Source organism: Amblyraja radiata, chromosome 13, assembly GCF_010909765.2.
Source record: "Amblyraja radiata isolate CabotCenter1 chromosome 13, sAmbRad1.1.pri, whole genome shotgun sequence".
Lineage (NCBI taxonomy): Eukaryota > Metazoa > Chordata > Chondrichthyes > Rajiformes > Rajidae > Amblyraja > Amblyraja radiata.
The window spans coordinates 44,791,538-44,807,428 of record NC_045968.1 but is presented as its reverse complement, the minus strand read 5'-3'; the positions used below and the strand labels follow the sequence as shown (position 1 = coordinate 44,807,428).

The 15,891-nt window shown below is 45.3% G+C and overlaps 1 protein-coding gene across 6 annotated transcripts in view; it reads right to left on the bottom strand.

Annotated features, from left to right (window-relative positions):
- tfdp2 (transcription factor Dp-2) overlaps positions 1-15,891 on the bottom strand; it is a 188,828-nt gene that overhangs the window by 59,453 nt on the left and 113,484 nt on the right. For 5 of the 6 annotated variants that reach the window (XM_033031913.1, XM_033031917.1, XM_033031914.1 and 2 more), the window contains one exon: positions 3,086-3,189. In XM_033031913.1, coding sequence (XP_032887804.1) covers positions 3,086-3,189 — 104 coding nt within the window. Of the gene's footprint in view, positions 1-3,085; positions 3,190-8,226; positions 8,232-15,891 lie in introns of those variants that run through there. The other variant, XM_033031918.1, reaches the window with a different exon arrangement.

The following is a 15,891-nucleotide window of genomic DNA, read 5'->3' as shown; positions in this document are numbered from 1 at the left end:
GGGGCAGCGGCAGAGGGAGTGTGGGGCCCGGGGCAGCGGGGAGAGGGAGTGTGGGGCCCTGGGCAGTGGGAAGAGGAAGCGTGGGGCCCGGGGAGAGGGAGAGGGAGTGTGGGGCCCGGGGCAGCGGGGAGAGGGGGTGTGGGGCCCGGGGAAGTGGGGAGAGGGAGTGTGGGGCCCGGGGCAGCGGGGAGAGGGGGTGTGGGGCCCGGGGCAACGGGGAGAGGGGGTGTGGGGCCCGGGGCAGCGGGGAGAGGGAGTGTGGGGCCCGGGGCAACGGGGAGAGGGGCATAGGAGGGGGGGAGACATTGTAGTGAGGGGGCAGGCGAGGGGGTGCCGGGGGGATAAGGCCTAGTGTGTGTGAGGTTGCGGGGAGGTTTACAATGTTTCTTATTTAATGTCCCTGGTCTAGTCTGAAATAAAGTTCATCAGAAGAAATATCAGAAGAAATATAATTGTGTGTGTTATATGATTATATACATTTATATCACATTCATGTATGTGTGTTTATAAACATTTTATTCTTTAACAAGAATTAACAGAATTATGAACTAACAGAATTATGAATCTAACCCTATATCACACACAGAAACTTCCCCCGCAATGTCAATTACCCTGCGAGTCGGGTCGGTTCCGGTTACTACAAAATCAACTCAAACACTGCTTGTGAGCCATTTAAAAAGAAATTATTTAAAAAACATCAAAAAAGACAATTACCAGTCAAATTATATTCTTGACAAGAAGTATGAACTGACAGAATTATGAATCTAACCCTATATCACACACACACAAACTGTTGCCCCGCAACATTGATTACACTGCGAGTCGGGTCGGGTCAGGTAGGCTCCGGTTACTAAAATGGGCGTGGAAAAATGCCCAGGATCCCCTCCGTAGCGTACTACACGTCAGCCCATTGTATTTCGCAGGAGTAGCCCAACTTGCTCTGCTCTAAGATCTTTGCTGCTCGCCACCATCATCTCAGCGTAATTAAACAACGCAATAATGTTCAACACAGTGGAAGGCTAGGCATTGTTTCTTGCGATCTTTCTATGTCCTGGCAGAGAAACTACCGTGCCCTCCATAATGTTTGGGACAAAGACACATCATTTATTTATTTGCCTCTGTACTCCACAATTTGAGATTTGTAATAGAAAAAAATCACATGTGGTTAAAGTGCACATTGTCAGATTTTATTAAAGGCCATTTTTATACATTTTGGTTTCACCATGTAGAAATTACAGCTGTGTTTATACATAGTCCCCCCCATTTCAGGGCATAATGTTTGGGTCACATGGCTCCACGTGTTTGTAATTACTCAGGTGTGTTTAAATGCCTTCTTAATGCAGGTATACGAGAGATCTCAGCACCTAGTCTTTCCTCCAGTCTTTCCATCACCTTTGGAAACTTGTATTGGTGTTTATCAACATGAGGACTAGAGTTGTGCCAATGAAAGTCAAAGAAGCCATTATGAGACTGAGAAATAAGAATAAAACTGTTAGAGACATCAGCCAAACCTCAGGCTTATCAAATCAACTGTTTGGAACGTCATTAAGAAGAAAGAGCGCACTGGTGAGCTTACTAATCGCAAAGGGACTGGGAGGCCAAGGAAGACTCCACAGCTGATGACAGAAGAATTCTCTCTATAATAAAGAAAAATCCCCAAACATCTGTCCAACAGATCAGAAACACTCTTCTGGAGTCAGGTGTGGATTGGTCAATGACCACTGTCTGCAGAAGACTTCATGAACAGAAATACAGAGGCTACACTGCAAGATGCAAACCACTGGTTAGCCGCAAAAATAGGATGGCCAGGTTACAGTTTGCCAAGAAGTACATAAAAGAGCATCCACAGTTCTGGAACAAGGACTTGTGGACAGATGAGACGAAGATGAACTTATATCAGAGCAAAGTTTGGAGGAGTGAAGGAACTGCCCAAGATCCAAAGCATACCACCTCATCTGTGAAACACAGTGATGGGGGTGTTATGGCCTGGGCATGTATGGCTGCTGAAGGTACTGGCTCACTTATCTTCATTGATGATACAACTGCTGATGGTAGTAGCATAATGAATGCTGAAGTGTATGGACACTTCCTATCTGATCAAGTTCAAACAAATGCCTCAAAACTCATTGGCCGGCGGTTCATTCTACAGCAAGACAATGATCCCAAACATACTGCTAAAGCAACAAAGGAGTTTTTCAGAGCTAAAAAATGGTCATTTCTTGAATGGCCAAGTCAATCACCCGATCTGAATCCAATTGAGCATGCCTTTTATATGCTGAAGATAAAACTGAAGAGGGCTAGGTAAGGTAAAGATGGCTGCAATACAGGCCTGGCAGAGCATTCCCAGAGAAGACACCCAGCAACTGGTGATGTCCATGAAACGCAGACTTCAAGCAGTCATTGCATGCAAAGGGTATGCAACAAAATACTAAACATGACTACTTTCATTCACATGAGATTGCTGCGTCCCAAACATTATGGTGCCCTGAAATGGGGGAACTATATATAAACGAGATGTAATTTCTACATGTATAAAAATGACCTTTATTAAAACTCTGACAATGTGCACTTTAAAACACATGTGATTTTTTTTCTATTACAAATCTCAAATTGTGGAGTACAGAGGCAAATAAATAAATTATGGGTCTTTGTCCCAAACATTATGGAGGGCACTGTAACTCGGGGAGAGGGGGGATGGAATAGGATAAGAAGTCAAGTGTCTGAATTTTACCTGGCAACTTCTAATAAATGCATCTTAATGTTGAATTCTTACCATGTGGGTATTTACAAAATCGAAAGCCAGACCTTCAAATTCACATACATAACACATTAGAGTACATAACACCACTGATGGCAAATACTTAGCAAAGTCCATCAGTGTGGATTTAAAAGTCAAATATACTTGTTCCTTCTTTGCACTACCATTTGAAATAAAAGGGGAAAAAAAAACACCCATTGTATGTTCCTCTGCTGCAGAACACATTCTTTTCTGACAATGCAGTGAAAACGGATGTACATATCATACTGTGCTTGAATCTGGTGAACAGACAGCTGAAAAGGTCATGAAACTAACTTCAATACTCACCATTTGTGGTGCAACATTCACGTTTGCTAGGCCTAAGGTTTTAGGTAAGATCTTGGTTTGAGAGACGATGTTGGAAACTGATGTAGCGACCATGGATAGACTATCTGGAAACAACCAAATCAATCATTAATCTACAACTGAAACCACAAGATCTGTACAAAGAAAACACCCCATCCTGGGACAACACACAAATGAAACTTTTGGCAGTGTTACGGAAGATTTGCCTCATCGGAGTCCATGTGAAACTGCTTGATGGCCTGGGAAGATATCTAGACATGACCAGTGCCCAAACTTTAGTCTTTCGGAAGGTGCCAGGAGCTTTACCAGGCATACATGAGGTCTTATAAGACTTATATGGACCTCTCACATGCTATGGATTCACTCCTTCCTCATCTTCCCATCTTTCTCGTTCTGGCCCTTACACCTTATTTATATCTGCACTTTCTTTGCAGCTGTAACACTATATTTTACACTTTGTTTCCTTTCTCTTTTGCACTACCTGTTGTACTCATGAATTATGTGATGTGCCTGGATGGCATGCAAAACAAAGTATTTCACAGTATCTCAGTACAGCTGACAATGATAAACCAATACCAATGCAGGAACTTGCCTATTATCCATGCACCTTCTCTGCAGCTTTAACACTACATTGTACATTCTGTTTATTTTCTCTTTTTGCACTACCTGTAGTACTTATGTATTGAATGATCGGCCTAGATTATGCGCAAAACAACGTTTTTCACCATATCTAGGTACACGTGACAATAATAAACTAGTACCAATGATTTGGTAAGGCCTCAGCTCCTTCTCTTCCAACATGTAAACCATTTGTGATCAAGTCTTAAAACTGGAATTTAAGCTTTTGGTCTCAGTAATGTTATCAATAAAACTGCTGGCTTAACCCATCTGGATATAAGTATGCCCGATTGGCCTTTACATTAAATAAGTAGTTTGACTGCAAGGAAAATTTCTTGGTCTATGTGTCATTTCTGACATACAAATGGAAATCTGCCAACTTTATGGGCCTGTCCCACTTAGGCAGTTTTTCAGGCAACTGCCAAGTCGTTGCAGGTCTCTGAAAAACCGGCGACTGGAACGGCGACTGTCAGAGTGGAACACACAAATACACACACACATCGCTTCCAGTTATGCAGGCGGGGGACAGGGCAAGTGGGGGGGGGGGGGGGGGGAGGGGGGGAGCACTGTCTGGGTGAAATTCACACGCTGCAAAGCCAATGTGATAAAGACACACACCACGATGAACAGGAAGGTTGGCGCTGTAATTAAGGCGGTGAAAGCACAGTGTACGGGAAGGGTCACGTAAGTCCTTTAAAAGAGGGGAGGGTGGACAGGGGCGAGGAAGGGGGAGACGGGGAGGGGAGAAGGAGTGGAGACAACTTTTAAGAAGCCAGAGATACACGGCTGTGAAGCTCGGCGGACATTAACATTACCAGTCAGTTATCCTTGGTTCTGAAAACTACTGTTTACGTTTTTTTCCCCCAATGAGCCAATGAAATTCACCGGTCAGCACCGGCGACAACCTATGACAACCTTCGACCTCCTGGCAACCCACTAACACTGCACATACGTCACGAGAATTCTCGCTACTCTCCATGGCGTCAGAATTCTGGTCGCCGCTAATTTTCAACATGTTGAAAAATTAGTGGCGACCAGAATGAAGCCGCGACTAGTTACGAGAATGCGGGAACCATTCACCACCATGCAGGCGACACCCCAGCAACCTCCGGCGAACATATGGCCACCTCATAGTCTCATGTAGTCGCCTAAAAAGTTGCGTAAGTGGGACAGGCCCATTACTGATTTGACCTACTTTTTACTCTGGAGTCCAGAGTAAGGGACTAAAGAACCAAAGGACATTGTTTTAAGGTGAGAGGGGAAAAATTTAATAGGAACCTAAGAGGCAACTTTTTCCACACAGAGGGTAGTGGGTATAGGGAATGATCTTCCAGAAGTAGTTGAGACAGGCACTATAGCAACATTTAACATACATTTGGACGGGTATATAGATAGGATAGGTTTAGTGAGATATGGGGCAGGTGGGACCAGTGCAGATGGTGTATCTTGGTCAGTGGGCAATTGGGCCGAAGAGCCCGTATCCGTGCTGTATGACTCTATGATTCCATGACTCTTGACCCACCAATGTGGTCGGCTCAAGTCTGCACCCAACAAATCTGAGATAATTGGGGGAAGTTAATAAATATTCACCCCAACAGTGAAACTCACACATGGCAAATAAATATTGGCAAAGGTAAGCCCGTCCTTCAACCCGTACAAGTTTCCTTGCAATTGAGGATGATGAAATTTAATCCAGCTGGCTCAGGCACAAACAATTACTCAGGAATGCAGGCAAGGAATCATCTTGTGATTTCAGGGAGAGGTCAAGGCAACTTTGTTATTCGCAACAGCTTATACAGGAGAAGGAGTGGAAGATGCCCGTCATGAATTCTTTCCATGTTCTCCAGAGATGCAGCCTGACTCGCCAAGTTACTCCAAAAAGGGACCTGCTCTAAGCTGGAGGATGAGACGGATGTTCGGCAACAGTGGTGTGGCTTGAATGCCATCATCTCCTACAAGGCGAAATGAGGAGGCAGCTCAAATGACATTGAAGCATCACTCCCTGACGAGCTCAACGTGTTCTACGCACGCTTTGATAGGGAGAACACTGATGTGCCTTCCCGAGCCCCCATTCGCCCTGACGGTATTACAGTCAGAGGCCAACATGAGAAGATCCTTCAGAGGGGTGAAACCCCGGAAAGCGCCTGGACCTGATGGTATACCCGGTCGTGTTCTCAAAACCCGTGCAGACCAATTGGCGGGAGTTTTTCGCGGACATTTTCAACCTCTCACTTCTGAGGTCTGAGGTTCCCACCCACTTTAAAAGGGCATCAATAATACTGGTGCCCAAGAAGATCCAGGTGACCTGCCTCAATGACTATCGACCAGTGACACTACCGGCTGTGGTGATGAAGTGTTTTGAGAGGTTGATTATGGCGCAATACAACTCCAACCTCGACAAGAACCTCGATCCACTGCAGTTCGCTTACCGCCACAACAGGCCAACGGTGGGTGCGATCTCACTGGCTCTCCACTCCTTTTTGGACCACTTGGACAACAAAAACTCGTACGTCAGGCTGTTGATCATAGACTACAGCTCAGCGTTTAATACCATCATCCCCTCCAAGCTGGTTACCAAGCTCACGGATCTGGGTCTCTGCGCATCCCTCTGCAATTGGATCCTCGACTTCCTCATCCACAGACCACAGTCTGTCCGTATTGGTGGAAATATGTCATCCCCGATAACAATCAGCACGGGAGCACCTCAAGGCTGCATGCTAAGCCCCCTGCTGTACTCACTCTATACTCATTACTGCGTAGCCGGACATAGTGCGAACTCCATCATCAAGTTCGCCGACGACACCACTGTTGTTGGACGAATTACAGATGGCAATGAGTCAGAGTATAGAAGTGAGATCGACTGATTGACCAAATGGTGCCAGCACAACAACCTGGCTCTCAACACCAGCAAAACCAAGGAACTGATTGTGGACTTTGGAAGGGGTAGGATAGGGACCCACAATCCCGTTTATATCAACAGAACGATGGTGGAAAAGGTCAAAAACTCCGAATTCCTGGGCGTGCATATTTCCGAAGATCTTTCCTGGTCCTAGCACACTGATGCAATTATAAAGAAGGCACATCAGCGCCTCTACTTCCTGAGAAGATTACGGAGAGTCGGTATGTCAAGGAGGACTCTCTGTGCAGGTGCACAGTAGAGAGCATGCTGACCAGTTGCATCATGGCTTGGTACGGCAACCTGAACGTCCAGGCGTGGAAAAGACTGCAGAAAGTTGTGACCACTGCCCAGTCCATCATCGGCTCTGACCTCCCCACCATCGAAGGGATCTACCGCAGTCGCTGCCTCAATAAGGCTGCCAACATCATCAAAGACCCACACCATCCTGGTCACACACTCATCTCTCCGTTGCCATCGGGAAGAAGGTACAGGAGCCTGAAAGCTGTAACATCCAGGTTCAGGAACAGCTTCTTCCACAGCCATTAAACACAACTGCAAATAAGCTCTGAACAATAACAGTCTATTATTACTATTGCACTTTATCTGTTTATCTATTGTATATATGGTCTATAGACACACTGAACTTTTATCTCCCATTCTGTATTATGTTTACACATTCTGTTGGGCTGCAGCAAGTAAGAATTTCATTGTCCTATCTGGGACACATGACAATAAAACACTCTTGACACTATGTGGCCTTATTTGTAAACCAGCATCTGCAGTTACTTGTTTCTACATAAATTCATTAAAAGTGGGGGAGTCTGCAACACACCAGCTACCCCATGGATATGACAGGATCATGGTCAAAATGTAAGGAGGCCCTGACAACTAGAGACCAAGCTCTGTGGCATAGACCGAGTATGCACACTTGGGTGGACACACACACTCTCTAAATCCATATGGTGCCTACAGATGCATTCTAACCATACACAGAGACACAATACTGTCCAGTCTCCTTCCCTCTGTGCAATTTTCCCCTAACAGCCTCCATCACTTCCTGCCTCTCAGCACCCTCCCTTATAGCCACTCTCTCACTCCACCCCCCGCCCTCACTTCACGCAGCTTCAACAGGAGAGCAAGAAGGGTTTCGGTCCCGAAACGTTGCCTATTTCCTTTGCTCCATAGATGCTGCCGCAGCCGCTGAGTTTCTCCAGCATTTTTGTGTACCTTCGATTTTCCAGCATCTGCAGTTCCTTCTTAATAGTATAGTATAGTATAGTATATCTTTATTGTCATTTTCCTGAGTACTCACATACCCAGAGGAAACAAAAAAACGTTGCTCAACCAGTGTCCATTCAGTGTGCAGTAAAAATTAAATAGAAATAAAAATACATATATCATGAACAAATTAAACACTCTACTCTCTACTAAACATCAACAGGCGTTCCGATCGGCAGCGGCACGACAGTGGCTCTGCTGCAGTGTGTCCAGGTTGGTGGTTGGTGCGCGATACTTTGGCAGGGGGCAAAGTCCGTTTATCAGTCTTATAGCCTGCGGGAAGAAGCTGAGGAGCATCCTGCTGGTTTTGCAGCTAATGCTCCTGTACCTCTTCCCAGATGGCAGGATGAAGAATATGTGATGTGATGGGTGGTAGAGGTCTTTGATGATGGAGATGGCTCTGCTGATACATCTCTTTCTGTATATGTCCAGCAGGAAAGGGAGTGGAGCACCAATAATCCTGCTGGCGGTCTTCACAATCCTGTCTAGTTGGTGCCGTTCGTACGCCTTGCAGCTCCCGAACCAGGAAGTGATGCCGTAGGTTAATGTGCTCTCGATTGTCCCCCTATAAAAAGTTCGTAGGTGTGTGGTGGGGAGACCTGCTTTCCGTAGTCTTCGGAGAGGGTGTAGTCGCTGCTGGGCTCTCTTGACCAGTGCTGTGGTGTTGGTCGTGGACGTCAGGTCATCTGACAGGTGGAGTCCTAGGAACTTCACGCTGCTGACCCTTTCCACATCAGCTCCATCGATGTGCAGAGGTGTATGGTGTTGTTTCCCCGCCCTCCAGAAGTCAACCACCATCTCCTTAGTTTTTCCCACGTTGAGAATGAGGTTGTGGGAGTTGCACCATCCTGTGAGCAGCTCCACCTCCATCCTGTACGCCGACTCATCATTGTCACTGATGAGACCCACCACTGTTGTGTCATCAGCGAACTTGTTGAAGAAGTTGTTGTTGAGTCTAGCAGTACAGTCGTGTGTAGCAGACTAAACAGCAGGGGGCTTAGGACACAGCCTTGGGGCGATCCAGTGCTCACAGCTATGGTTTTTGATGTCCTACTGCCCACCCTGACTGTCTGCTGCCGTTGCGATAGAAAGTTCAGGACCCAGTTACATGTGCCAGCATCAACCCCCAATAGCTCCAACTTCTCCACCAGCTGCTGCGGAATGATTGTGTTAAAAGCAGAGCTGAAGTCTATGAAGAGGATCCTGGCATAAATATTTTTCCGATCAAGGTGTGACAGTACGAGGTTCAGTGTTGTTGAGACTGCGTCCTCTGTGGATCGGTTGGCTCTGTAGGCGAACTGCAGTGGGTCTAGGTCAGCAGGTAGACTATTTTTGATATGCTGCATAACCAGTCGCTCAAAACACTTCATTACTATGGGTGTTAGAGCCACTGGTCGAAAGTCATTATGGCAGGCTGGGTTTGGTTTCTTCGGGACAGGGACGATGGTGGCACTCTTAAGACAGTTGGGCACTACTGCCTGGCTGAGTGAGATGTTAAAAATGTCTGTGAAGACATCTTTCAGTTGCTCGGCGCAGTCTCTTAAAACGCATCCAGAAATGTTGTCCGGCCCTGCAGCTTTGCGTGGATTGATGCTGGCAAAGGCCTTTTTAACTCCGGCTGCGGACAGCCTAAGCGACTGGTCACTGGGAGATGGCAGTAGTGCACGTGTCTGTGTGCTGTTTTTAACCTCAAACCGTGCGTAGCTGGTTCAGTTCATCTGGTAGAGAGGGGTCGTTTTGGCATATCCGCAGCGGGGGGGGGGGGGGGGGGGGGGGGCTTGTAGTCAGTGATGGTATGAAATCCCTGCCACAAGCGACGTGTGTCTTTGTCATTTGCGAAGTGGCTATTAAGTTTTTGTCCATACAGCCTCTTCGCTTCCCTGATCCCCCGGGATAGGTTACTCCTTGCCAGTTTGTATGCTGCGTTGTCCCCAGATTTAAATGCAGCATTCCGGATTCTCAGTAGGGAACACACTTCCCCAGTTAGCCAAGGTTTCTGATTGGCACGCCTCCTGACGGTTTTGACCACCGTTACATCATCAATGCATTTATTGATGTATCCGATGAGGGATTCTGTGTATTCTTGGAGGTTGATGCCACTGTCATCTGTTGCTGCCTCTCAGAAAATGGCCCACTGTGTGGTTTCGAAACAGTCTTGTAGTGCTGCGGTAGCTCCCTGTGGCCATGTTCTGACTTCTTTGACCGTTGGCCTGTCCTGTTTCACCCTGGGTCTGTATGCAGGTGTGAGCATAACCGCTAGGTGGTCAGAGTTGCTGATATGGGGGAGGGGGGCTGCTTTATATGCATCTTTAATGTTGGTGTACACCAGATCTAGTTTGTTCTTTCCCCTGGTTGCAATGTTCACATGCTGGTAGAATTTAGGCAGAACACATGGTTTAAGGCAGTTTGCTTCCATTTTTCTTCAAGGACAATGCTCGATGAACAATGGTTGCAGGCCTTGCCAATGAAACATCAGGAGTAAATTTTGTTTTTAAAGCTCAAAGAAATTTTCATTCCAATTGTGAGAAACTAGACAGGTGGTGGTATAGAGCATAAAAGCAATCCAGTTGATATGATGACTCAATGAGAACATTTCAGTTGTTATTAGCTCTGAGATAGAAATGGAATGTTCAGCCTGCAGCTTGGCTTTCTGGTGACCTTGATAAATTGAATGGGTATTATTATGGGTAACAAAGATCTTACATGAATTTGTACCTTAGCACTTTCTCGACCAATTACTATTTCTGAAATTATTTTGTTTTAATTTATTTTATTTCCATCAAAATTGAAAGATCAAATCATAAGAAAAAGGCATTTACTGAACTAGAGACACAAAGAAGTGGAGATAATGGAATCTTGAGTAAAACACAAAGGGCTTGGTGACTCAGTGAGTCAGGCAGGGTCCCAACCTGAAACGTTGCATATCCATGTCCTCCAGAGATGCAGCCTGACCCGCTGAGTTACTCAGTCACTTTGTGCTTAACTTACTCAAATAATGCATATGATAAGAAAAACAGTTTCAGCTTTATGGGAATGAAACAGGCATTTGTCAAGATATGGAATAAAGTAAAACTAATGGCCACAATTTACTGAATAACAGGGTAATGTCAAAGAATTCTATGGACAACTCCAGTGAACCCCCCAGCCATTCTGGAGAGCTGACTACAAATGGAGCATGACTGGGAGCTAAATATTCCAAGATTACATGGTTTTTGGATGCAAAAGGGCTGTTGAGCCAAAACCAAAAAGGCCTAAGGCAGGCAACGCCATTGTAGTGGGAGACTCCATTGTGAGAGGTACGGACAGGGGTTTCTACGGCAACAGACGGGATGCGAGGATGGTGTGCTGCCTTCTTGGTGCCAGGATCCAGGATGTCACGGACAGTGCAGAAAATCCTCAAGGGCGAAGGTGAACATCCGGAAGTGGTAGTGCATGTCCGCACAAACGATGTCGGAAAGAAGGGGATGAATATTCTGCAGCGTGACTTTAGAGAGCTCGGAAAAATGTTGAAAAGCAGGACCTCCAGGGTTGTTATCTCCGGTTTGCTTCCAGTTCCTCGTGCTGGCGAGAGCAGGAACAGGGAGATACGGGACCTGAACGTGTGGCTGAGGAACTGGTGCACGGGGCAGGGATTTAGATTCTTAGATCACTGGGATCTGTTTTGGGGTAAGGGGGAATTGTGCAAAAGGGACGGATTGCATCTTAACAGGTGTGGGATCAGCATTCTGGCAGGCAGGTTTGCCACTGCTACACTGCTACACGGTTTTAAACTGAATAAGGGGGGTGGGGTGTCGAATGGGATAGTGGAGGATGGAGTTAAAGGGAAAGGGTTTCTTAAATGTGTGAGCGTAGAGACAGAGGGGCGTAAAATGAGGGTAGAAGCAATAGGTAGTAAGGTGAAAAGTAAAAGTGGCAGGCCGGCAAATCCAGGGCAATAATCAAAAAGGGCCACTTTTCAGCATAATAGTATAAGGGGTAAGAGTATTGTAAAAACAAGCCTGAAGGCTTTGTGTCTCAATGCAAGGAGCATTCGTAATAAGGTGGATGAGTTGAATGTGCAGATAGCTATTAATGACTATGATATAGTTGGGATCACGGAGACATGGCTCCAGGGTGACCAAGGCTGGGAGCTGAACATCCAGGGATATTCAATATTCAGGAGGGATAGACAGAAAGGGAAAGGAGGTGGGGTAGCGTTGCTGGTTAGAGAGCAGATTAACGCAATAGAAAGGAAGGACATTAGCTTTGAGGATGTGGAATCGATATGGGTAGAGCTGCGAAACACTAAGGGGCAGAAAACGCTAGTGGGAGTTGTGTGCAGGCCACCTAACAGTAGTAGCGGAGTTGGGGATGGCATCAAACAGGAAATTAGAAATGCGTGCAACAAAGGTAAAACAGTTATAATGGGTGACTTCAATCTACATATAGATTGGGTGAATCAAATTGGCAAGGGTGCTGAGGAAGAGGATTTCTTGGAATGTATGCGGGATAGTTTTCTAAACCAACATGTAGAGGAACCAACGAGAGAGCAGGCTATTCTAGACTGGGTATTGAGTAATGAGGAAGGGTTAGTTAGCAGTCTTGTTGTGCGTGGCCCCTTGGGCAAGAGTGACAATAATATGGTTGAGTTCTTCATTAGGATGGAGAGTGACATCGTTAATTCAGAAACAAGGGTCCTGAACTTAAAGAAAGGTAACTTTGAGGGTATGAGACGTGAATTGGCCAAGATAGACTGGCGATTGATTCTTAATGGGTTGACGGTGGATATGCAATGGAAGGCATTTAAAGACTGCATGGATGAACTACAACAATTGTTCATCCCAGTTTGGCAAAAAAATAAATCAGGGAAGGTAGTGTATCCGTGGATAACAAGGGAAATCAGGGATAATATCAAAACAAAAGATGAAGCGTAGAAATTAGCCAGAAAAAGCAGCCTACCAGAGGACTGGGAGAAATTCAGAGACCAGCAGAGGAGGACAAAGGGCTTAATTAGGAAAGAGAAAATAGATTATGAAAGAAAACTGGCAGGGAACATAAAAACTGACTGCAAAAGCTTCTATAGATATGTGAAGAGAAAAAGATTAGTTAAAACAAATGTAGGTCCCTTGCAGTCAGAAACGGGTGAATTGATCATGGGGAACAAGGACATGGCAGACCAATTGAATAACTACTTTGGTTCTGTCTTCACTAAGGAAGACATAAATAATCTGCCGGAAATAGCAGGGGACCGGGGGTCAAATGAGATGGAGGAACTGAGTGAAATCCAGGTTAGCCGGGAAGTGGTGTTAGGTAAATTGAATGGATTAAAGGCCGATAAATCCCCAGGGCCAGATAGGCTGCATCCCAGAGTACTTAAGGAAGTAGCCCCAGAAATAGTGGATGCATTAGTGATAATTTTTCAAAACTCTTTAGATTCTGGAGTAGTTCCTGAGGATTGGAGGGTAGCTAATGTAACACCACTTTTTAAAAAGGGAGTGAGAGAGAAAACGGGGAATTACAAACCAGTTAGTCTAACGTCGGTAGTGGGGAAACTGCTAGAATCAGTTATTAAAGATGGGATAGCAGCACATTTGGAAAGTGGTGAAATCATTGGACAAAGTCAGCATAGATTTATGAAGGGTAAATCATGTCTGACGAATCTTATAGAATTTTTCGAGGATGTAACTAGTAGAGTGGATAAGGGAGAACCAGTGGATGTGTTATATTTGGACTTTCAGAAGGCTTTCGACAAGGTCCCACATAAGAGATTAGTATATAAACTTAAAGCACACGGTATTGGGGGTTCAGTATTGATGTGGATAGTGAACTGGCTGGCAGACAGGAAGCAAAGAGTAGGAGTAAACGGGTCCTTTTCACAATGGCAGGCAGTGACTAGTGGGGTACCGCAAGGCTCAGTTCTGGGACCCCAGCTATTTACGATATATATTAATGATTTGGACGAGGGAATTGAATGCAACATCTCCAAGTTTGTGGATGACACGAAGCTGGGGGGCAGTATTAGCTGTGAGGAGGATGCTAGGAGGCTGCAAGGTGACTTGGATAGGCTGGGTGAGTGGGCAAATACATGGCAGATGCAGTATAATGTGGATAAATGTGAGGTTATCCACTTTGGTGGCAAAAACAGGAAAGTAGATTATTATCTGAATGGTGGCCGATTAGGAAAGGGGGAGATGCAACGAGACCTGGGTGTCATGGTACACCAGTCATTAAAAGTAGGCATGCAGGTGCAGCAGGCAGTGAAGAAGGCGAATGGTATGTTAGCATTCATAGCAAAAGGATTTGAGTATAGGAGCAGGGAGGTTCTACTGCAGTTGTACGGGGTCTTGGTGAGACCACACCTGGAGTATTGCGTACAGTTTTGGTCTCCTAATCTGAGGAAAGACATTCTTGCCATAGAGGGAGTACAGAGAAGGTTCACCAGACTGATTCCTGGGATGTCAGGACTTTCATATGAAGAAAGACTGGATAGACTCGGTTTGTACTCGCTAGAATTTAGAAGATTGAGGGGGGATCTTATAGAAACTTACAAAATTCATAAGAGGTTGGACAGGCTAGATGCAGGAAGATTGTTCCCGATGTTGGAGAAGTCCAGAACAAGGGGTCACAGTTTAAGGATAAGGGGGAAATCTTTTAGGACCGAGATGAGGAAAACCTTTTTCACACAGAGAGTGGTGAATCTCTGGAATTCTCTCCCGCAGAAGGTAGTTGAGGCCAGTTCATTGGCTATATTTAAGAGGGAGTTAGATGTGGCCCTTGTGGCTAAAGGGATCAGGGGGTATGGAGAGAAGGCAGGTACAGGATACTGAGTTGGATGATCAGCCATGATCATATTGAATGGCGGTGCAGGCTCGAAGGGCCGAATGGCCTACTCCTGCACCTATTTTCTATGTTTCTATGAATGTGGCCTCATTAAGATGAACAGTGCCACTGAGTTTCATTAAAAACCTACAGCAATGTTAGTGGTTTGCTGTTGTATTTTATTCCATTGACTCTCTTGCTTTATTTCATCAGCTAATTATTTTTAAGTGCCTTTATGACTTTTTTACATTTTAGAAATTTTAATATTTTTTAAATGTCATTATTTTTCTATCGTCTAAGGTCTCAGTATTCCAGCAAGTCAGTCTGCAGGCAGGGCCTTGGGTTGTGTTGCCCGGGGCCTTTACGATGCTTGTGGCCTGCTCCACTTTACAGAAGAACCATGGTAACAAGGCCACAGGGTGATAATGGGAGGCACTGCTGCAAAGGTTATGTGACCACATGTTAGTGCATAGAGGACAATCACAAAGCACCGGCTAAACCCAATGTAATCATCCGAAAGATAGACACAAAATGCTGGAGCAACTCAGCGGGTCAGGCAGCATCTCCGGAGAAAAGGAATAGGTGACAATTTCAGGTTGAGACTCTTTATCAGACTGAGAGTCAGGGAGGGGGAAGCTAGAGGTATGGGAAGGTACAGAACAAAGCAGAGCCTGCATCGATGATCATTTCAACCCAATTAATGCTGTAATGAAGGGATGCAAATATTCAGATGTCGGGGAAGCATACTGCAAGAACAATGGACCTTCAATAAAAGATTTGGACTCTCACAAGTGGGAGAAACAGGCGCACCCCAATCACGATGGCAATTCATTTCTACAACCTATTTGGGGCAAAATTATTGAATCATGTTCTTATGACCTAACATGGGAGCTGGATTTAGTAATGAGTATCAGGCTAAACTAAATTTAGTGAAGAGTAAATTAGTCAGAATCAGTTGAAGTCTGACAATAAAAGAATAGTGACGAAACAGGGATTTACAACCAAGAATGTCAAACTTTAAGGAGTTAGATATGAAATGACCTCAGTAAACAGGGTCAAACTGTTGGTGAGCTATCTGGTGACTACGGAATACGTGGGAAAGTTACCAGCATTTATTTTCTCAGGAGGTGCCTGAGCATTTAGATAAGGATGGGATGATCAAAGGAAGCAAGCGTAAATTTGTAGCACTAATCTA